The sequence below is a fragment of the Saccopteryx leptura genome, chromosome 4, assembly GCF_036850995.1.
Source record: "Saccopteryx leptura isolate mSacLep1 chromosome 4, mSacLep1_pri_phased_curated, whole genome shotgun sequence".
Lineage (NCBI taxonomy): Eukaryota > Metazoa > Chordata > Mammalia > Chiroptera > Emballonuridae > Saccopteryx > Saccopteryx leptura.
The window spans coordinates 218281150-218301827 of NC_089506.1; the positions used below are offsets into that span (position 1 = coordinate 218281150).

The 20678-nt window shown below is 58.6% G+C and overlaps 2 protein-coding genes across 5 annotated transcripts; one reads left to right on the plus strand and one right to left on the minus strand.

Moving 5' to 3' along the window:
• The first annotated feature begins 620 nt into the window (after positions 1–620).
• Positions 621–6629, plus strand: SLC5A2 (solute carrier family 5 member 2). 4 transcript variants are annotated; one of them, XM_066383349.1, is made up of 14 exons: positions 622–777; positions 1357–1428; positions 1505–1609; positions 2496–2660; positions 2973–3078; positions 3319–3399; positions 3705–3775; positions 4093–4228; positions 4445–4552; positions 4663–4813; positions 4940–5108; positions 5186–5401; positions 5976–6108; positions 6195–6629. In XM_066383349.1, the coding sequence occupies exons 1-14, from the start codon at positions 652–654 to the stop codon at positions 6419–6421; spliced, it is 1866 nt and encodes a 621-aa protein (XP_066239446.1). In that variant the 5' UTR covers positions 622–651; the 3' UTR covers positions 6422–6629. The 4 variants fall into 4 exon arrangements, with proteins under 4 accessions (XP_066239447.1, XP_066239448.1, XP_066239446.1 ...); XM_066383347.1 differs by having other exon boundaries at positions 623–777; positions 3546–3775; XM_066383350.1 differs by lacking the exon at positions 2496–2660 and having other exon boundaries at positions 621–777; positions 3546–3775.
• A 34-nt stretch (positions 6630–6663) lies between these two features.
• Positions 6664–19418, minus strand: RUSF1 (RUS family member 1). The gene is made up of 13 exons (XM_066383352.1): positions 19097–19418; positions 18782–18896; positions 17232–17277; positions 15576–15608; positions 15380–15485; positions 12762–12863; positions 9825–9895; positions 9168–9352; positions 9024–9087; positions 8186–8256; positions 7428–7571; positions 7268–7342; positions 6664–6790 (listed from the first exon to the last, which is right to left on the minus strand). Exons 1-13 carry the CDS (start codon positions 19388–19390, stop codon positions 6693–6695), a joined length of 1404 nt encoding a protein of 467 aa, XP_066239449.1. The 5' UTR covers positions 19391–19418; the 3' UTR covers positions 6664–6692.
• Between the last annotated feature and the right edge of the window lie 1260 nt (positions 19419–20678).

A 20678-nucleotide genomic window follows, 5' to 3' on the forward strand; every position in this document is an offset into this window, starting at 1 on the left:
CCAAGGGGCGATGCTCTGCCCCTCCGGGGCGTCGCTCTGACGCGACCAGAGCCACTCTAGCGCCTGGGGCAGAGGCCAAGGAGCCATCCCCAGCGCCTGGGCCATCTTTGCTCCAATGGAGCCTTGGCTGCGGGAGGGGAAGAGAGAGACAGAGAGTAAGGAGGGGGGGGGGTGGAGAAGCAAATGGGCGCTTCTCCTGTGTGCCCTGGCCGGGAATCGAACTTGGGTCCCCCGCACGCCAGGCCGACGCTCTACCGCTGAGCCAACCGGCCAGGGCCAACAATGTCAGATTTTGAAAGTGATCCCTCCCTCTGGGTCAGTCAGAACCAGGGGGGCTGGCTCAGCCAGTCTCCCTAGGTCAAGGCTGAAGAGTAGGCATTTTTAGGGGGGGTGTGTGAAGTGATTATGAGCTTGAGGCACCGAGGAAGGGGTATGGGCTAAGGCCCTAGAGGGAGCGTTCCTGAACTGGAAAGGATCCACCTTCCCGGGACCAGCCTTCAGCCTTGATGAGACCTGATTCAGCTAAACAAAGCCGGGGAGGGGGGACAAGCGCTAGGCGATTCGTCAGCTGGTTGCACCTGAGGTAACCATTAATCCCTCTCTCGGGAGAGCCCAGGGGCTAGTCCCCTTGAGGGGCAGATCCTGGACAGAATGGAGGAGCACGCAGAGGCAGGCTTGGCGCCAGGGCCGGGGGAGCAGAGGGTCTTAATCGACAACCCTGCTGACATCCTGGTCATTGCCGCTTACTTCCTGCTGGTCATTGGTGTCGGCTTGTGGGTGAGAAATTGAGGGGGTGTTGCTGGGGGCCAGGTTTCCTGGGGATGGCGGAGAACCTCGGGGAGACTGCGGGTGGCGCTAAGGGCAGGGTGCCTAGATCTTTGAGGGAGAAACCGGGGGGCTGTGGGAAGGGGGGCAACCAAGTCTCTCCCGCTCCTCCACCCCACACGGAAGTGATAGCCTCGGGGAGGCTATCAAACTCATTCTAGGGGAGGTCTAGCCAACACTCATTCTTTGTCTTCCTACCTTTGAATTGGGCTAGTATTTTCCTTGGGAACAGCCTCTGTGCCCCTATCTATATCATGGCTGACCGGAAGAAGCCCATCAACCTGATCCAAGGTCCCCAGGAAAGTCAGGCTGCATCTAGCCACACTCAGGCTTGGGTGGTTGGACACCAGATTGGGCCTGGGTGGCTCTGGGTGTCTGGGAAGAGGTCATCGGGGTTGGCTGTGAACCATCAGGGAGCCGAGCCCTAGTTAATCTTCAGCCTGAAACAAGGCTGAGGAATGTGTTGAGGAGGCAATTGAGGTTCAAAGACGTACCCTGAACTCAGGTCTCCCCCAACTCCTGTCTCCCCAGTCCATGTGCAGAACCAACAGAGGCACTGTGGGTGGCTACTTCCTGGCGGGACGAAGCATGGTGTGGTGGCCGGTGAGAGAGGCCGGGTCGTGGAGTGGGAGGGGGCCCGGAGGAGCAGCCTGACTCACCCACGCCTCTGGGCGCCCAGGTCGGGGCCTCTCTCTTCGCCAGCAACATCGGCAGTGGCCACTTCGTGGGCCTGGCAGGAACTGGCGCTGCAAGCGGCTTGGCTGTGGCTGGATTTGAGTGGAATGTGAGGCCCCCCTTTTCGCCAGTAACCCCCACCCCCTTGGGAAGCCCTGGGAGGGTTACACCCAAAGAGGCTCCAGGCAGCGGGGAAAGTGAGACGAGAGGTGGAACTTCCCGATGGTGTGAGGTTGGGCTTCAAGTGAGGGTCACAGGTCCAGCGTGCAGGCTGAGGGATGTAGGAGATGACTGCCTTCAGGGTAGGAGTAGGTCCCGCTCCTGGCTTGCTGTGGGAGTCTGGACCAGCCACTCCCTTCTGTGGTCTCGATTTTCTCCTCTCTGAAGTGGGTTGAGCAGCCTCAAAGGTAGTGACCTGCTTGTTCTGATGCTCTCTGCCGTTGTGGCCTATGAGGATCTCTGGCCCAAATTAGAGCTCCTTGCGGAAGTGGGAGGGAGACAAAACTCTGGGACTGAGACCCGCCTCGCCTCAGAGAGCTGGGGAGATCAGTGCTTTGAGCTCAGGGCTCCCTGGAGGAGGAGGCCTCTGAGCTGAGTCTTGATGGTTTCCTTGGCTGGAGAGCAGAGCAGAGCAGAAGCAGCCCTTCCCGGGAGAGGCCAGGGTCAGGCTGAGGGGTCTGTGCTTGGAAGTATGTGCTTGGGGATAGGGGGTAGGGACCATCCTGGGAGGGACTGGCCTGGGGTCAAGGCCTGGGAGGCAAGGAGGGCTCTATCTAGTTAAGGGCCCAAGAGAGTGTGAAGACCATGTCCCTTCATGCCCAGGGCTCAGGGACATCCTCTGCATTTGTGTCCTCTGGGCCCAGATACGACCTTGCCTTTAAAGAAGCACCTTCACGGACAGAGGGTCTTTCACACCCTTTGGGGAGGGGGGCGGGGAGGCCGTGCTCACGGCAGGATCTCGGACAGGGGTCGCAGCTGTCGCGCGGTCCCCGCAGGCGCTGTTTGTGGTGCTGTTACTCGGCTGGCTCTTCGCGCCGGTGTACCTGACCGCGGGCGTCATTACCATGCCGCAGTACCTACGCAAGCGCTTCGGCGGCCACCGTATTCGCCTCTACCTGTCCGTGCTCTCACTTTTTCTATACATCTTCACCAAGATTTCGGTGCGCACGCGCGGCGGGCGGGACTGGGCCCTGGAGGGCGGGACCACGGAGAGAATGAAGGGTCTTTAGAAAGCCTTGGAGCGGGTGGGAGGGACCAAGAAGTCAGGTCCTGACGGAGGCAGGGGCTGGACGGCTTGGGTGTTTGGGGCCGCAGCCACAGTGGGTGGGGCCTGGGCAGGCCAGACCATCGAAAAGTGAGGGGCACTTTAAGACGTGGCCACAGACGATTGTGGTCTCTGGGTAAGAGGTGGAACAGGGTCTCTTCCCTGGCCTCTGGGTTCTGACCTGCGCGCTCGCTCCTTCTCCCCCAAGGTGGACATGTTCTCCGGGGCGGTATTCATTCAACAGGCTCTGGGCTGGAACATCTATGCCTCTGTCATCGCGCTCCTGGGCATCACCATGGTCTACACTGTGACAGGTGGCCGTAGCTGGGGCTTAGGGAAGGAAGCGGGCTCAGTAGATGTGACAGGAGCGTCGCTCAGCCATATTCTGTTCACCAAGTCCTGCCTTCAGTTTTCCGAGTGCATGAGTCTGGAGAATGGGCTATCGTTTTGAAATTTGTTCTCCGGAAAGGGGCACCTTTTTCATATTCGAATAACACGGTCGGTACTAGGAGCAGACTGTCTGGGCTGTCCCCACTGATCCCGGCCCGTTGCAGGAGGGCTGGCAGCGCTGATGTACACGGATACCGTGCAGACCTTCGTCATTCTTGGGGGGGCCTTCATCCTCATGGGTTACGGTATGCCCCGATGGGGGAGGGGCGCGGAGGTCGAGGGTCGCAGGGCTCTCCCTCTGGGAGCTGGGACATCCCGCGGCTCAGGAATGTGGGTCCTAGGGAGGGACGTGGTGTGGGCGCCGGGTCCCCTGACGGTCTTGCCCGCACAGCCTTCCACGAGGTGGGCGGGTATTCAGGGCTTTTCGACAAGTACTTGGGGGCAATGACGTCGCTGACGGTGTCCGAGGACCCAGCTGTGGGCAACATCTCCAGCTCCTGCTACCAACCCCGGCCCGACTCCTACCACCTGCTCCGGGATCCTGTCACAGGAGACCTACCGTGGCCTGCGCTGCTCCTGGGACTTACCATCGTCTCAGGCTGGTACTGGTGCAGCGACCAGGTGCGGGGTCAGAGCTTGGGTGGCAAGTAAGGCTGGGGTGCAGCCAGAACCGATGTGGGCGGGGCCAAGGTGGGTGGGTGGAGCCTGAAACCACGCAGGGGAGCTGGGTCGAGGGCGTGGTCTGAGGGGGCGGGAACCCAGCCAGGATGAAGCTAAACCCGAGAAAGCCGGATCCAAGCAACAGGGGCTGTGTATGGAGCGGAACTGCCGAGCGCTGGGCCAGGCAGGGCCTGGATTCGAGCAGGGAGTTGAGGCAAGGCCTGAAGGCGCCGGGTGTCCGGGACTGGCCGCAGGTAGTTGAAGTCCCCTTGTCACAGGTCATTGTGCAGCGCTGCCTGGCGGGGAAGAACCTGACCCACATCAAGGCGGGCTGCATCCTGTGCGGCTACTTGAAGCTGATGCCTATGTTCCTCATGGTCATGCCAGGAATGATCAGCCGCATTCTTTATCCAGGTAACAGAGTCACCCCCGCCCCGAGTAAGAGCCCTGTGCCCCATCCAGACCCTTTCTTGTGTAAGGATCGAAGTGCTTGCTTTCTCATATCTGTTACAGTCCCAAGATTTGGGAATTCAGCCATCTAGTCCCACCTCCTGCCAGGGGCCCCACCTCGCTCCCATTAGAACCCCCAGACCAGGCCCCATCCTAGCCGTGTCGTGTCCTTTCCCCCAGACGAAGTGGCGTGCGTGGTGCCTGAGGTGTGTAAGCGCGTGTGCGGCACCGAGGTGGGCTGCTCCAACATCGCCTACCCGCGGCTCGTCGTGAAGCTCATGCCCAATGGTGAGGACGGGCCCCAGGTTGCCCCCTGCCCACAGGAGACTGCTCTCGGGAGGAGTCACCCTTCGCCAAGCCCGCAGCCTTCCGGGACTCACTGCTCCCCCTGGTCACAGGTCTGCGCGGACTCATGCTGGCGGTCATGCTGGCCGCGCTGATGTCCTCGTTGGCTTCCATCTTCAACAGCAGCAGCACCCTCTTCACCATGGACATCTACACGCGCCTGCGGCCTCGCGCAGGTGACAGCGAGCTGCTGCTCGTAGGACGGTACGGTCTGAGTCCCCCCAACGCCCCCCCATCTCCACGAATCAGCCCGGGAGGCGGGCAGGGAGCCCCGACTGGTGGGCTGGGGAGAGAGCGTCCTCGGTGAGGTCTGACGGCCCCCCACCGCAGGCTCTGGGTGGTGTTCATCGTGGCGGTGTCGGTGGCCTGGCTCCCCGTGGTGCAGGCGGCACAGGGTGGGCAGCTCTTCGACTACATCCAGGCGGTGTCCAGCTACCTGGCGCCACCCGTGTCCGCAGTCTTCGTGCTGGCGCTCTTCGTGCCTCGCGTCAACGAGAAGGTGAGGGCGCCTGCACGTTGTGAGCTTGCTGCAGGGCTCGGACATCGGAGAAAGCTGACGCTCTCTCACTCCCACAGGGAGCCTTCTGGGGACTGATTGGGGGCCTGCTGATGGGATTGGCGCGCCTTATTCCCGAGTTTTCCTTCGGCTCCGGCAGCTGCGTTCACCCGTCCGCGTGCCCCGCGCTCCTCTGCGGGGTGCATTACCTCTATTTCGCCATCGTGCTCTTCGTCTGCTCTGGCCTCCTCACCCTTGTGGTCTCACTGTGCACAGCACCCATCCCGCGCAAGCACGTAAGCGTCAGCCTCTGGCCAAGCATTCAACAGGCACCACGTGGGCCAGTGCAGCCCTCTGTACCCCGTTGCCAGCGGCTTCCAGGGAACACCAGTGGAGAGCACCCGATTTTCTATACTGAGGGCTGGTGGGGGCAGGCTGGGAGTCCAGTTTTAAGTTGCATTTGCAAAGAAACACAATTTTTTATTTAATGACATTTATTTGAAGTGGGATGGGGGAGACGGCTTGAAGATCATGAGGGAAGTGATTCAAGTCCCCCCAGAACCTTGGCATGGCCTTAGGAGCCCAAAACAGGATATGACTGGTGGCTGCGGGAGACAGCACTATCCTGACAGCCCACAAAAGGGTCCGGTCTTGTTCTGCTGCCGGACAGAGCTTTCAACACCCAGCTGAGACGCTTGGGGTCAGCCTGAGGCCAAAGGGAAGCCACGGGTCATGTTTGAGGGAGCCAGCCTCAGCTAGGTGCACAGGCTGGACAGAGAGAGGCTCGGAACTGCCGGTGCGAACAAGAGACATTAGGGTCTGGCGTGGGGGAACCGAACTCCCACTTGGCCCCTGCTCCCCTCCCCCCAGCTCCACCGGCTGGTTTTCAGTCTCCGGCACAGCAAGGAGGAGCGGGAGGACCTGGACGCCGGCGATGAGCGGGAAGGCCCAGCCTCACCTCCAGTCCAGAATGGGCGCCCCGAGCACGCAGTGGAGGTGGAGGGTGAGGCGCTGCCCCAGGAGGCGGGGCCAGGGAGCAGGGCGCGCCAGGTTCCCGCAGACTCACTGCAGGGCTTCCATTTTTTCCAGAGCCCCGGCCCGCGGCACCAGGCCTGTTCCGCCGGTGCCTGCTCTGGTTCTGCGGCATGAACAAAGGTGGGGCGGGCGGCGCCCCACCCCCTACCCAGGAGGAGGCGGCTGAGGCAGCCAGGCAGCTGGAGGACATCAGTGAGGACCCGAGCTGGGCTCGTGTGGTCAACTTCAACGCCCTGCTCATGATGGCCGTGGCTACATTCCTCTGGGGCTTTTATGCCTGAGGCCCACCACGTTGGGACCGTGATTCACAGCCAGGGCCGGGCTCAGACTCACAAGGAGCAGGGATGGGGGAGCCGGCTATGGTGAGAGGGAGAGGGGCCCGAGGGGAGGAGGAAGGCCATAGTCCCCTTCCCTCCTCTACCACGTCTGCCTGGGACCCAGTCCGCCACAGGAGTCCCGGCATACAGAAATAAAGCTGCCCTCCCCCATGCTGCTGTAGCCAACGTGTTCTTGCTTCGGGCGCCGTGGGATCTGGCCCTGCATCTGCGCTGCTCACAAAACCTTCTTTTCTGGAGACAGGGGCCACGTGGCCCTCCACTCATCCACCTCCAGCTGGTGCTTTTCGGTCTTCCAGCCCCCATCCTGCAGTCCTGGGGAGAGGCCATAGGGTGGGGGGGTGGGGTTGGTGCTACGGGGACTGTGGGGAGGGGCCTGGGCTGACCCTGGACAGAGGGGTAAGGAGCGGCGCAGGCTGGGGACAGGCTTTAGGGCCTGCTCAGCCTTCCGTGCCTCTGCTGGGTGATCCCTGGCCTAACATGAAGCTGAAACCTCGTCTGGTTGCAGCAGGAAGTCACTGAGCTAGCACATGGACTAGGGGCTGAATAAAAAGATCAGCATCAGTCATCTCTGAGCCGCCCCTCCCTCCCGGTTCTTCTCTACCCAGTGGGGTTACTTACAGAGACAACACTGACAGCCCTGGGGACCACCCCAACCTCTCCACCCTGCAGACAGGGAAACAGGCCCAGACTGACGCTGAACCGGACCTACCGCTTCCCAGGCGGAGGAAAAGGGGACAGGCAGAGCCCAGGGAGGAGAAGGCCCCCGGGGCCAAGGAACCTGAATGTTACCTTTCAAGAACGTCGGGAATAGCCTGTCCAACACTTGGTGTGTCTCCTTGACGACCCAGCTCTCTTCCTTAGGACCTGGACGGGGGGTGCAGAACCAGGGGCTCTCGGTTCCCCACCCCACCCCCGGAGCCTCCAACCGTCAGGACTGAGGGGCTCTTACCGGCCTGGACGCGGTCCCTCAGTCCCTGCAGTTCTCCTGGGAGGGGCCCGTCTTCCCGCAGGGCCGCAAGCACCAGCGCATGTGTGGCAGCCCTCAGGATGGCCTCGGGGCCTGCCGTCTGGCCCAGCACGACCTGTACCTTGTCTGGAGACCCAGGGACAGACTGGTACCAGGGAGGGCCACCTCCCCAAACACTCCTGCCCTTGGCGGAGCATGGAAGACCACCTCTCACCCTTTCCTTCCCAGCGCCATCTGCTGCTGCCCCCCAGTGCTCTGGCCAGACGGAAATGCCCAGTTTCCAAATGCAACGTCACAGCAGCTCACGGGGGCAGGTTTATTTTGCATGTTTTTAATGGCTGGTGAGAGAAAGCACCTCTTAACATACATCCAGCAGACCAGTAAACTCGAGTACTTTTCCTCAAGTGACTGAGAGGGACAGGCAGTCCCGAGATTAAAGGTCCCAGTCTTGGAGAAAGTGGGCTGCAATGTACCAAGTGCTTTTACAGTCATCCTACTTGATCCTCATACAAACGCTGCAGGTAACAAGGCAGGTCTTGTTAGCCCATTTCCCAGAGGGGCAGAGTGAGCCTCACCGGGCATGCAGCTATAATCTGAGTGCATCACGTCTCAGTCTAGAGCTCCCCCGGACACCAGCTAGACTCCAGACCGTCCAGGCTTGTCCAGGGCGTGTGGCTCTGGAGCCGAAGGAATGAGAGCCCAGGAGGGCACACCTTGGGGTGGGAGGACCCAGCACTTACTTCGTGACGAGTCCCAGTGAAGAAGGTAAGGTTCCTGGTGTCCCTCAGCCAGCTGCTGCAGCTCAAAGACACTGCAGGGAAGAGAGCACAGTGGGGGAGGGGAAGGCAAAGGCAGGAGCAACTTCCGGTCAGCCGCACTGCCGCCTGCTACCCATCCTGTCGACTTTTTTTTTTTGTATTTTTCTGAAGTTGGAAACGGGGAGGCAGTCAGACAGACTCGCACATGCGCCCGACCGGGATCCACCTCACATGCCCACCAGGGGGCGATGCTCTGCCCATCTGGGGTGATGATCTGTTGCAACCAGAGCCACTCTATCGCCTGGGGCAGAGGCCACAGAGCCATCCTCAGCACCCGGGCCAACTTTGCTCCAATGGAGCCTTGGCTGCGGGAGGGGAAGAGAGAGACAGAGAGGAAGGAGAGGGGGAGGGGTGGAGAAGCAGATGGGCGCTTCTCCTGTGTGCCCTGGCCGGGACTCGAACCCGGGACTCCTGCACACCAGGCTGACGCTCTACCACTGAGCCAACCGGCCAGGGCCCATCCTGTCCACTCTTCATCTGTCCTTCACCCACTTCCCAGCTGTCCCTTAGCCACTGCCCACACACTCTACGGCCGCCTTCCCTTCCTTCTGCATCTACACATCCATCTGCCCCGTCCACCCGTTCTTCCTCCAACAAATGTTCTCCATGCCTGCTCCGTGCTGACGCCCGCTGTGCTCACACGTGACGCTGTCCCCAGGTCGGTTCAGCAGACGTGAGAACAGGAGCAGGGGTGGGGCCGGGCCAACGAATAAGGCGCACGTGTGGGGAGGAGTGATGAGTGGGAGACCCTGCTACGTACCTGGAGACCAAGCGATGCAGGGGGACCCCCAAGGACAGGGACAGAGTCCGAGACGGCCAGACACCTGTGGGAAGTGGGAGTCAGGAGCCCAGGCTGGGGGACAGACTGAGAGACAGAGGACTTGAGACCAAGGGGTTGAGTCACCTGTCCACAATGGCTCCATCCGATTGGCTGAAGTGGGGTCCAGTACCTCCCCCCTCTGAAGAAAGTGCTTCAGGACCAGCCAGAGCCGGCCTCTGTTCAAGGTCTCTAAGACAAGGGCCCGGACTGCCCGGTAGTTGGCGTAGATGTGGAGGGCAGTGAAGAAGAAGAAACACCCGAGGCTGAGTCTGGAACGAGAGAGAGGGGCTCGGCAGGGGCGGGGCAGAGCTGGGGCTCGGCAGGGGCGGGGCAGAGCTGAGGTTCGGCAGGGGCGGGGCAGAGCTGGGGCTCGGCAGGGGCGGGGCAGAGCTGAGGTTCGGCAGGGGCGGGGCAGAGCTGGGGCTCGGCAGGGGCGGGGCAGGGCTGGGGCTCGGCAGGGGCGGGGCAGGGCTGGGGCTCGGCAGGGGCGGGGCAGAGCTGGGGCTCGGCAGGGGCGGGGCAGAGCTGGGGCTCGGCAGGGGCGGGGCAGAGCTGGGGCTCGGCAGGGGCGGGGCAGGGCTGGGGCTCGGCAGGGGCGGGGCAGAGCTGGGGCTCGGCAGGGGCGGGGCAGAGCTGGGGCTCGGCAGGGGCGGGGCAGAGCTGAGGTTCGGCAGGGGCGGGGCAGAGCTGGGGCCCCGCCCAGCAGGCGCCTCTGTCCCTCTGCGCTGGCTCTCGGCTTACCTGGGGCAATCTGACACCAGGGGAAGCATCAAGAGGCTGACCAGGAGCCCCACCAGGTTTACCAGCGTCTCCTGGAAAACGGCAGAGGGGTTGGGAGTTGGAGGGCCCCCTCCGGGCCAGACTGGCCATCCTGAAGTCCCTTTCCCGACAGTCCTCTCTGCCCCAGAAATCCCCCACGGCTCCCTGTACTGATCGGGGTGCTTAGTCAATTTTTAACATTTTTAGTGAGTGTGCTGTCATTTAAAAGATACTTGCTGCTTCTCTGCCCAGGCAGATACAATGCCCTCGAAACATGTCTCCTTCGTTTTGCAAGAGTCATCTGAGCAGCCCTATGCTTAGGCAAGTCAATGTCCACAGACTGGCAAGTATTTCTTCGGTGGTTAAAAAGGCTGACTTCCCCCTGGTCCCTTGGGTATGCAGTTACCAACAGACACTTTTGCAAAGGGGTCAAGGAATGACCTAGGAAGAAAGGCACGAGATCTAACCCTCTTACTCGAGAATGAATGCTGTTAAATCCCCCATGGCCTGGCGAGCTCACCCTAGGAGAAAGGCCCCCAGGCCGCCTGCGGCCAGCTCGTCATAGGGACGAGGAGTCTGGACTGGTGGCCCTGACTACTGGGGACCCCGGGAGAGTTGCCCCTGGCACAGAGGGGGCCTGAGGATGGAGAGCTTTTCTTGCCCAGCCATCCTGGATAAGCTGTGGGCACGACAGCGAACTAAGGACCGGGAACCCTGGGAGCTCAGAGCAGAGGGGCCTGCTCTTCCCTAGGTGGGAACAGCCCTATCCAGCAGCCACAGCGAGTGGTCACAAGGCACCATCAGCAGGAAGCAGGTGTCCGCTGCGGGAGGGACATGTCCCAGGTTGCCCGTGCCGGGTAACTGCCTCTGGGGACCAAGGAAGCCCTGGAGCCTTGGGAAGTACAGCTCGGGTGGGGGAGGGCTGAGGGTTAGGAAAAGCGCTGACGAGGGACACAGGCACAACTGGGAGACCCTGACGATCAAGGCATGGGTTGTACTTATTTCCTCATCCCTAAGAATCCAGGGAGAGATAATGGGGAAGAACTAGTCCAACCAGTTCCTGAGAGAACGGATGTGTCCAAGGGACCTTTCTAAGGGGCTCTAGGGAGACTGAGTGGCTCCACGCCTCATTTCCTCAGGGGAAGAATGGCAACAATGAGTCTCTCCTGCACAGGGAGCGACAGGGACTCGATGAGCTCATACAAATAAAATACATGGTGAATTTTACAGCTGTGTTACTATTTTTTTTTTTTTTTGGTATTTTTCTGAAGCTGGAAACAGGGAGGCAGTCAGACAGACTCCGGCATGCGCCCGACCGGGATCCACCCTGCACACCCACCAGGGGGCAATGCTCTGCCCACCAAGGGGCGACGCTCTGTTGCAACCAGAGCCATTCTAGCACCTGAGGCAGAGGGCACAGAGCCATCCTCAGCGCCTGGGCCATCTTTGCTCCAATGGAGCCTTGCTGCGGGAGGGGAAGAGAGAGACAGAGAGGAAGGAGAGGGGGAGGGGTGGAGAAGCAGATGGGTGCTTCTCCTGTGTGCCCTGGCCGGGAATCGAACCTGGGACTCCTGCATGCCAGGCCGACACTCTACCACTGAGCCAACCGGCCAGAGCCTGTGTTACTATTATTGAAGAAATACAGCTTGTGTTACTATTATTGAAAAGAGTTAGTTTTCATTAAAAAAAAAAAATGAAGTTCTAGGCCCTGACCGGGTAGCTCAGGTGATTGGAGCATCATCCCGATATGCCAAGGTTGTGGATTCCATCCCTGGTCAGGGCACATACGAGAATCGCCTAATGAACACATAAATAAGTGAACAACAACTTGATGTCCGTCTATCTCTCTCTAAAAATCAAATTAAAAAGAAAAAAATTATATTTAGAAGCTGAGCAAAACAATGTAAGAGAAAGACAAAAAAGTAGAACTAGAGAGGAGAGGTTTCTTTATTTTTTAAATAAAAATTATTTCAAGGGTTTTATTTATTGATTTTAGAGAGAGAAGAGAGAAGGGGGAGAAGCAGGAAGCATCAACTTAGTTGTTTCTCATATGTGCCTGGACTAGGCAAGCCTGGGGTTTGAAACCAGCGACCTCAGCGCCACCACAGGTCAGGTGAGAAAAGAGGTTTCTAAATTGCTTCAGTGTCAAAGAAAACCACGTCCCCTTTCTGACAGCTCTGGACCTCACTTTCCCCTCTGTAAACAGGGATAACAACAGCACTCCTTCTAGGGCTGGTGTGAGCTTAATAACTCAGTGCGCCTGGCCTGTGGTGGCGCAGTGGATAGAGCGTCGACCTGGAATGCTGAGGTCACCGGTTTGAAACCCCGGGCTTGCCCGGTCAAGGCACAAATGAGAAGCAACTACGAGCCAATGCTTCCTGCTCCTCCCCCCTCAGCCTCTCTCTCTCCTCTCCCTAAAAATTAATAAATACAATCTTAAAAAAAATAATGCAATGTACATAAACACTCAGCACGGGGGTAGGAGGCCCCCCAAACCTGAAGGGTTCAGCCCGTCTCCCGTGGTCAGGCCAGGGCCGGGTCGGGCCTGCTAAACTGCTGAGTGGATGCCTCCGGCCAGGCCGTGAACCCGGCCACCTTGCACGCTGAGCCCTTCTGACTCCCCACGTACTCTATCATGAACTCACATGATCAGACATCCACCCCCGATCGTGAGGCTACGGCAGGGTGAGGGTGAGGGCCGGGCAAAGGGAACCAGCTGGGACTCCCTGCCACCAGAGCCCGCGCCCTCACTCCTGACCCCCTATCCTGAAAGTCAGAGCAGGGGCACCGACATTTCCTTCGGTGTGTCTCCCACGCCGACCCCGGGGAGCACTGGGTGCCGCTGCCCCCACCCCAGACTGGGACCTGGCCCGATGCACCCCCGGCTCCCGCAGCCATCCCTGCAACCCACCTGCTCACCTGGCTGCCATCCTTGGCCGCCACGTCGGCCATGTTGTTGCGCCGGGCCTGGTGCACGGTCAGGGCGGCCCGAGTAGCGCCACCGGCCACGCTCACAATGCACTGCGCGGGGAAAAGGGGAGAGTGACGGGCAAGGTGGCCGCGGGCTGTGGGGACAGGCACTTCTGTGGGCGAGCCCTGTCCTCAGCTCCAAGCAGCTAGAGGAAACCAGGCCGCGGGCAGCCCCCCAGCGAGAGCCCCAAGGCCACCTCGGCACAGTGCTCACTGTGCGCCTCCGCCAGGCCCGCCTCCGGTCTCATGCTGAGAGAGAACTGAAGTTCCGCCTGCCCCTGCACCCCACGGACCCAGCCCCAGGAGACTCGACTTCTTCCCCCACGGGGGAGGCCCAACGGCCATTCTCAGCCCAGAGCTGCCCTGCCCTCCCAACTGCTCCTTGGGCTGCACCCCCCCTTGCCGAGCTTCCGGGCCCAGGCTGGTTCCCAACTTCATGCTTGCATTCTGCCCGCCTGTAGCTGACCCACTCTCCTCTTGGCCTGGAGGAGGCCGAGCCGAGCCTTCCAGACCAGTTCCGAACCAACGTGGGTGGCCCTGACCTCCAAAGGGAACCTGGATCTCTCCCTCTGAGATGTAAAGCCAACTGATGAGGGCCCCCGCCACCTCCATCCACCTCCTAGTCATCAAAGCTCTTTTATTAGACGTCAGGCACGATTTCAGTGGTATGCTTTAATTCGGGCTCAGTCCCTGCCTCAGGAAGCTCACACACTCACAGACGATAAAGAAACAAGCTGTTGCCTGATGGGGCAGTGGCACAGTGGATAGAGCATCGACCAGGAACAGTGAGCACCCAGGTTTGAAACTCTGAGGTCGCCGGCTTGAGTGTGGGATCACAGACACGACCCCATGGTCACTGGCTTGAGCCTAAAGATCACTGGCTTAAAGCCCAAGGTCGCTGGCTTGAGCCCAAAGATCACTGGCTTAAAGCCCAAGGTCGCTGGCTTGAGCAAGGGGTCACTGGCTCAGCTACAGAACCCTGGTCAAGGCACATATGAGAAGCAATCATTAAACAACTAAGGTGCCGCAACTACGAACTGATGCTTCTCATCTCTCTCCCTTCCTGTCTTTCTCTCTCACACACAAACACAGAGACACACACAAAAGAAATAAGTTACGCAGGTAGAGGAAGTGTAGGGCCCTGATCACACGGAAGGAACTCTGAAAGCCTGTTGAAGTCTTTAACCTAAGAGCAACAGGCCGGAAAGTGACCTGATTCGATTTCCACTTGTAAAAGCGTTATTGGGCTGCTCTGAGGACTGCAGGGGGTGAGACTGGAAACAGGGAGACCACCCAGGAAGCACGGGCCACATGGAGATGGAGGAGACGGACTGGAGCTTCAGGAGGGAGAACAGAACTGAGTGCACATTTCCTGAGGGTGACAGGTGCCGCGGAGGAGAAGGCGTGGATGACAGCCAGACTGCTGGCTGGTGTACCTGGGGACAGAGGAGCTGGTCACCGAGACCAGAACTCTAGACAGGCTTGGGGGGCAGGGGCGGGGGTGGAGGCAGTTCACGGCCCTGCTCTAGTCCCTCCTATGGACACCGAGGCCCCAGAGGCGGGCTTTGATGCAGAATTTAACACGTGGCAGAGGTCACCACCCTTGGTCCACCGCTGCAGCAGGGACCCCCTCTGGGGGTTTGTCCCGGGTGGAGATGCCCGTGGCATTTAGTGAGGGCCAGGGCAGCTAAACTCCCCCGCCACAGAGAGCCGGCGCACAGGGCACGTCAGTGGCGCCCTGTGGAGAAACCGCCCTCCAGGGGATGCTGGCTGGAGAGACGGGCCTTCGGGATGGACCCTAGTTTCCTCTTAAGTCTTTGGTCTGTGCCGGACACCTAACCTGGAGGCGGAGACAGGCCGAACTGTTCGGCGAACCTTGCGAGGCTTCAGGGTCCTCTCCTGGGCGAAGCCCCCAAAGGAACCGCCAGGGTGAGCAGCCTGGCGGAGGCGAGGAGCTCGCTTCGCCCCACCGGCCCTCTCCCCGCGTCCCGGCTGCGCCCGGCCTTGCCGCTGGACCTTGACCCATCCACACGGTTCCTTCTGCTTAGAACAGCCACCCCGCACCCACACTCACTTTCGGGGGAGGACCTCCTCCACGTCCTTACTGGGCCAGATTCCCTGAACCCCCTGCTCCCACACTGCTCATCTGGAGGATCTGTATTATTTAATTTTCTGTGGCTTTCTTTCAAAAATAGGAGGGCCTCTATTCCGTGCCAAACCTGTAGTGGTCACTCAATAAACGTTCTACTGAAAGAATGGAAGGTGCAAGGGAGCAGGTCCCAGGACGCTGACGCTGGGGCACCCCCCACCTCCCAGCTCAGTGCCCCCTCACCAGTGCTGGGGCCCTAGACCTCAGGGCTCCAGAGGATCTGGGCCACCAGAAGCTGTCTGGCGGAAGGACCAGAAAGCATGGTTGGGGCTGAGCAGAAACATCTGAGCGTTTGCACTCTTCTAGGAGTGCCTTGAACACAGAGCCCAGGCTGGGCTCCCCGTGGGCCCAAGTGAGCCCACACACAGCACCACTAAGGCAGGGATCTTGGGTACAGGGGTGTCCCAGAGGGGGGTACCTTAGCCAGGTTGCTCATGCAGACGGTCATGGTGAAACAGACTGGGTATACAGGGGCCATGATCTCGAGGAACATGGCGACATCGTTGAGGATGTCGGCAATAAGCCTGGGGGAAAGGCATCAGAGGTGAGGGGTCAGAGGTGAGAGGCCTTCGTAATAGAAGACGCCCCTCCCCCCCTCAGTCCCAGCTCCTCACCTCCACTGCTTGGCGTTACAGTCCAGTTTGCTCCTGTTGGGGAGGAGAGACTGGTTTGCAATTTGGGTTTAAGAAGAAAACACGTCCTATGGGCCATGCAGGCCATCCTTAAGCTAAGGTAAGGTCCCAAGGGCTCAAGAAGACCCACACCCCAGCCAGACATCGGTCCTGACACCCTGTCACTGCTGCCTGGAGTGCTACCATCAGCTGGGAGGACCTTTAGTGGTCAGTCAGTGTTTCCCCTTACTAACCCACGACACACCGAGGAATGAACTGTCTTGCGGCGCTCCCCACCCTCTGGCCCGGCCTCTGCTCAGGGAGGCCATCGCTGGGCACCTCTGCCGTCCCCCTCCCCTTCGTCCTGCCTGCAGGGCTCCCGGCAAGAAGTCCACACACTGTGGACCGGGAAACGCTGCATTTAGTGTAACCCCTGGCATTTTATGGACAACAAGCTCAGAGAAGGGCTATGACTTCTCCCGGATCGCATGGAGTGGAGGGGACAGGCCACGAGAAAGAGCCAGGTTCTGACACCCAGGCCTAGGATACTTCTGCTACACAGCGTCACGATGGCCACCTCTTCTGCCCGGCAGTGCCACCCTGATCCGTGCAGAAACACTGGGGACCACTGCCCCAGGGGCAGGAGGGGCTGCAGTCCCTGGCACAGCTCGGAATCTGCAGCATTAGCCCTGACCCTTGCTTGACTGGAAATCTCCTGGAGGGAAAGGAACAGCCCCGGGTGCGGAATGGGACTCACGTGGGGAAGTCCTGGGGGAATATATGGCAAAGGCAGGACTGGAACACAAGGGCCTGGTCGAGGACTCAGCCCAAGAAAGCAGCCGGTACCGCAGAAGGAGTGCAGGCTTTAGGTTCAAACCCCACCTCACCAGTTACGAGCTGTGGGACCTGGGGAGTCACTTCCTTCTTCACGGCTTGCTTCACATCCGTAAAATGTGCACATGCAACCCTACTCTAAACCGTTGCTGCCAGGGTTAGGGATGATATGTAGAGAGCTTGCGAGGCACAGTTAGTTAATAGCAGCTGGTGCTCACGGAGCCCATAGTACGTGCCACGCATGCGCTAAGCACTTCACATAAACTGTCTCACTGCACCTCGCAGGCGCCATTAACAGCGCACACTCAGCACTCCTGAGGTGACCTGACGAAAAAACAGGCAGCACGAGATCCTCAAGCCCTTCTAGATGCATGGTGACACTGGTCCCATGAGAGACAGGGACCCTGACGGCCTGCTCAAGCCCACCCCCCACCCAGTTCAGCAGAATCCAGCTAAGTGTCTGACCCAGCGCAGCAGCCTCTGCAGTCCAGTCACTCCGTGTGGGCTCAGCGCTGGCTGCTCAGGCCTCTCCTCCAACAAGCAAACGGAGGGCGCTCGGAGCGCTGTGGCTCTGCGTTTCCCATGACGGGCAGCGAGTGGCTCATCAGTGCTCTTGCAGGCACTTCCGGCCGTAGCCATGGCTCTGTGGCTTCACTGCTAGGTGACCCTGGGCGAGCCACCTGCACTGGGCACTCCACCTAAAAACTCCCTAGCTCTAATGCTCTAACTGCTCTACCCTGGAAACTGGCAGGGGACAGGAGTTGGGATAGACATGACCGCTGGGCTGGAGGGGCCAGAAGTCTCCGGCCTGGAAGACAAACTCACCCCTTCCACCAGGCAAAGACGATGCGGCCCAGCATGCCAGTTGAATCTGGGGAAGAGAGGCATTGGCACAGAATGAGGAAGAGTCTGAGGGACCACAGGGCTTCACAGGCCCTGCCACCAAGATGGCCGATTCACCTGGGTCACTGTCCTCGCGAGCTCAGTCTGCTATGGTTTAAGTTCTAGACCAGTGGTTCTCAACCTTTCTAATGCCGTGACCCCGCAATACAGTTCCTCATGTTGCGGTGACCCCAAACCAAAAAATAATTTTGGTGGCTACTTCATAACTGTAATTTTGCTACAGTTATGATTCGGAATGTAAATACCTGATATGCATTATGTATTTTCCGATGGCTTTAGGCGACCCCGCTGGGGTCGCGACCCACAGGTTGAGAACCGCTGTTCTAGACAGACACAGCTGTATGATGGGTCAGACGTGCCTAGACGAGTCCTGGCTGGGTAGCTCCGTGGTTTAGAGCACTGTCCTGATATGCCAAAGTTGCAGGTTTGAAGGTAAGGACAATACCTATCTTAGAACTACTGTGGAGACTGAGTCGGTACATTTAAAAACTGGCACATAATATACATTGTCTGTGCGAACTAGGACGAGAAGCCACAGGTCACTACTGCTTCTCCACTGACATGCGCAATCAGAGAGCTTCTTTCCGGAGGTAACTCACGTTGGGCCAGTCAGCTCGGCCTTAATGGTAAGGGTACAGGCAGAAGCCTTCTCATTACCCAAAAGATCCAGGGAGGCTCATTAGAGGCGTGTCCGGGCAGATGCTAGGGGCAGCATGAGCCTTACTGAGGCTCTAACTCAAACCATCCCTGGGAAGAGCGGGGAAATGCAGAGGGCAGTGAGGAGAGCCCAGGGCGCTCCAGACCCGAACGCCAGCATCTCCCGTTCCCTCTCCCCTCCACCTCTGGGTGGCACCGCACCGAACTGCAGCTTCTACTTTTTATGAGTGGTTTCTCAGAAAGCGGTCTACACATTTAATATAGGATTACTACAGTTATTTCTAGCACCTGTTAGTATCCCCGAGAACCTAAAAGGCCTTTCGTTCTTCCCAGAACCTCCTCTATTAGGACCAACTATAATTTAATTTTTTTTTTTCTTTTTCTAGTACTAACCAATTTCCCACACCCTGGTCTTCCACAGAGCCTAGTGGGAAAGGGGAGGGGCCGCTTAGGTCAGGGATCCGGGCTCCAGGTGACTAGGGACTGAACAGTGCTACAAGGCTGGGACACGGGATGGGGGTATTCCAGCGGTGGGAGGCTAATTAATCACTGAATAGAGCCAACGAAAATCTTAAAACAGTTACTCCGCTGAATTTTGTCTTTCCTTTAGCAGGATATAAGGCACTGTTCTCGGCACGAGGGAGACTTAGCTCCACAATCTAAACGGGCCCAGGTCCATAAACATACATATCACAGCCCAGAGCCAGAGCCCAGAACACTGGGAGAGGGGTGGGTTTCTCAGCCGCAGGAAAAAGAGGAGGCCAGCGATGCAGGGCTGAGAGCGGCGACAGGCCAAGCTCCGGGGCCCAGCTCACCTTTCACCAGCCAGGTGGCCGTGGCAGCTGAAACAGAGGCCTCTGGGTTTCCCACTCCGATGCCCAGCAAGACGGCGTGGGTGGCCAGGGCGCCGGAGAGGCTGGAAGCAAAGGCCTGGAGGAGGAAAAACATGATCTGAGTAGTGGGTGCAGGAGCACGGCGGTCTAAGTTCCCGTGTCAGCCCTCCTTGGTGTGGGCCCTGGGCCTTGTCACAGCTCCGCTCTGGGCCTCAGTCTGCGGTCCATACACGGGAGGGAGAGCCGGCCGGCGCTGCCCCCCGCCCCGGGCCCCGGGCTATAGGCCGCCTCGCTGACCTGCACGGAATCCCACAGCTGGTAGGGCAGATAGTCCGGGCTGACGCTGTCCGGGAAGCCCTGCGGCAGGAACACCGTCAGGAGACGCGAGAGAGGGGGCGAGGCGGTCGCGGGAGCTGCCCCTCCGCCCCCATCTGGTTCTTCGGGTTTCAGGGCGGCGGAGAAGTCCCACCAGCGCCGCCTCCAGGTCTCCCACTGCAGGCTCCCGTCGGCAGCGGCGTAGCAGCTCCGGGCCTCCTGGGAGCCGAACTGCTCGGAGCAGAGCGGAGCTGCTACAGTTGCTCGTCCAGCCATTTTCCGATCACTTCCGTCAGTCCAGCTGGACCACACACGTGGGCAAAATATAGTTCAGCTGGGCTACGGCGGCTGCAGAGGGCCAATCTTCCTTCGCGAAAGGGCAATCGGCCCTGGAGTGGTCCTTGTTGGAGGTCAGGGTCTAGGCCAGTGGGTCTCAAACCTTTTGAAGTCAGGGTGCATTCAAAATCCTGCGAATAATTGTAGGCGCACTATATACAAGTTCCTGAGAAATATGTTATAATAATTAAGTCACATATTAAAGAAAATAATATAAAGTCCAAGCGTGCTTTTATGGTAATTAAATGAAATAAATACAACAAAATTGAATTTATTCTGACATTAAAAAACATTTTTATGTTACATTTTTTAAGTTATGCTTTTTAGAATTCGTAAAAAAGAGGGGTTAAAAAAATAAAAAAGCAACAAAAAAGTTATCTTTTTATATATACAGATACATTCTTAGTAAGATTTAGTAAATTCGGCGGGTCCTGGCATGAATGTGTTAAGTTTTTTCATTCTTGTGTTTATGAGAAACATGAGCCTGATGTGTCCTAGCGATTTCTTCAATGTTTGGGCATCTATTTGAAAGGCAAACTCTCATTTCCTCGTCAATACATTGAAGAATCCCTCTCTTTTTACTCTTAATTGTGTTGAGTGCAGAAAACCCCCACCATACATATTATCTTAACTTTACACCAAACAAAGGATAGGAGAAACTTGCCTCCAGTCTTTCTGGGGAACATGGGGGGTAGTGTAAACAATCCAGCACCACAGCTTAACAGCCTTTTGCAACCTAATCAGGCAAGTGAGGTGGGGGTTTGGGCAGACTGTCAGCTTACAGCCAATTCCCCACACCTCTGTCCCCCCAAAATCTAAACTCCAAAAACCCTGTTGGTTTTTTGGTCCCCAACAGGCACATATTTCTCTGGAATACCATAGGGTGCACCTGGAAATCTTCTAGGGCGCACCAGTGCCCCCTGGCGCACACTTTGAGAACCACTGGTCTAGGCAATGCCTGTCTGATCTCACCGCCCTGCCTTCGACACTTCTGGGCTGGTCCTGGCCCTTGTTCTTTGTAGCATTTCGTAGCTGAGCCACAGGAGCAATAGAGGCCCTCCGACCCGTCAAGTCGTGGAGATGCCAGCATTCCTGTGACCCTTTCGGTTTTGGGGAGAAGGAAAGAGCGTCCCTAGGGAACTGTGGCATTGGAGACCCAGTGTGGCCACAGAGTTTTGAGCTGTGTGACTTGGGGAAAGTTAGTGTCTCTCTCTGGGCCTCAGGTGCC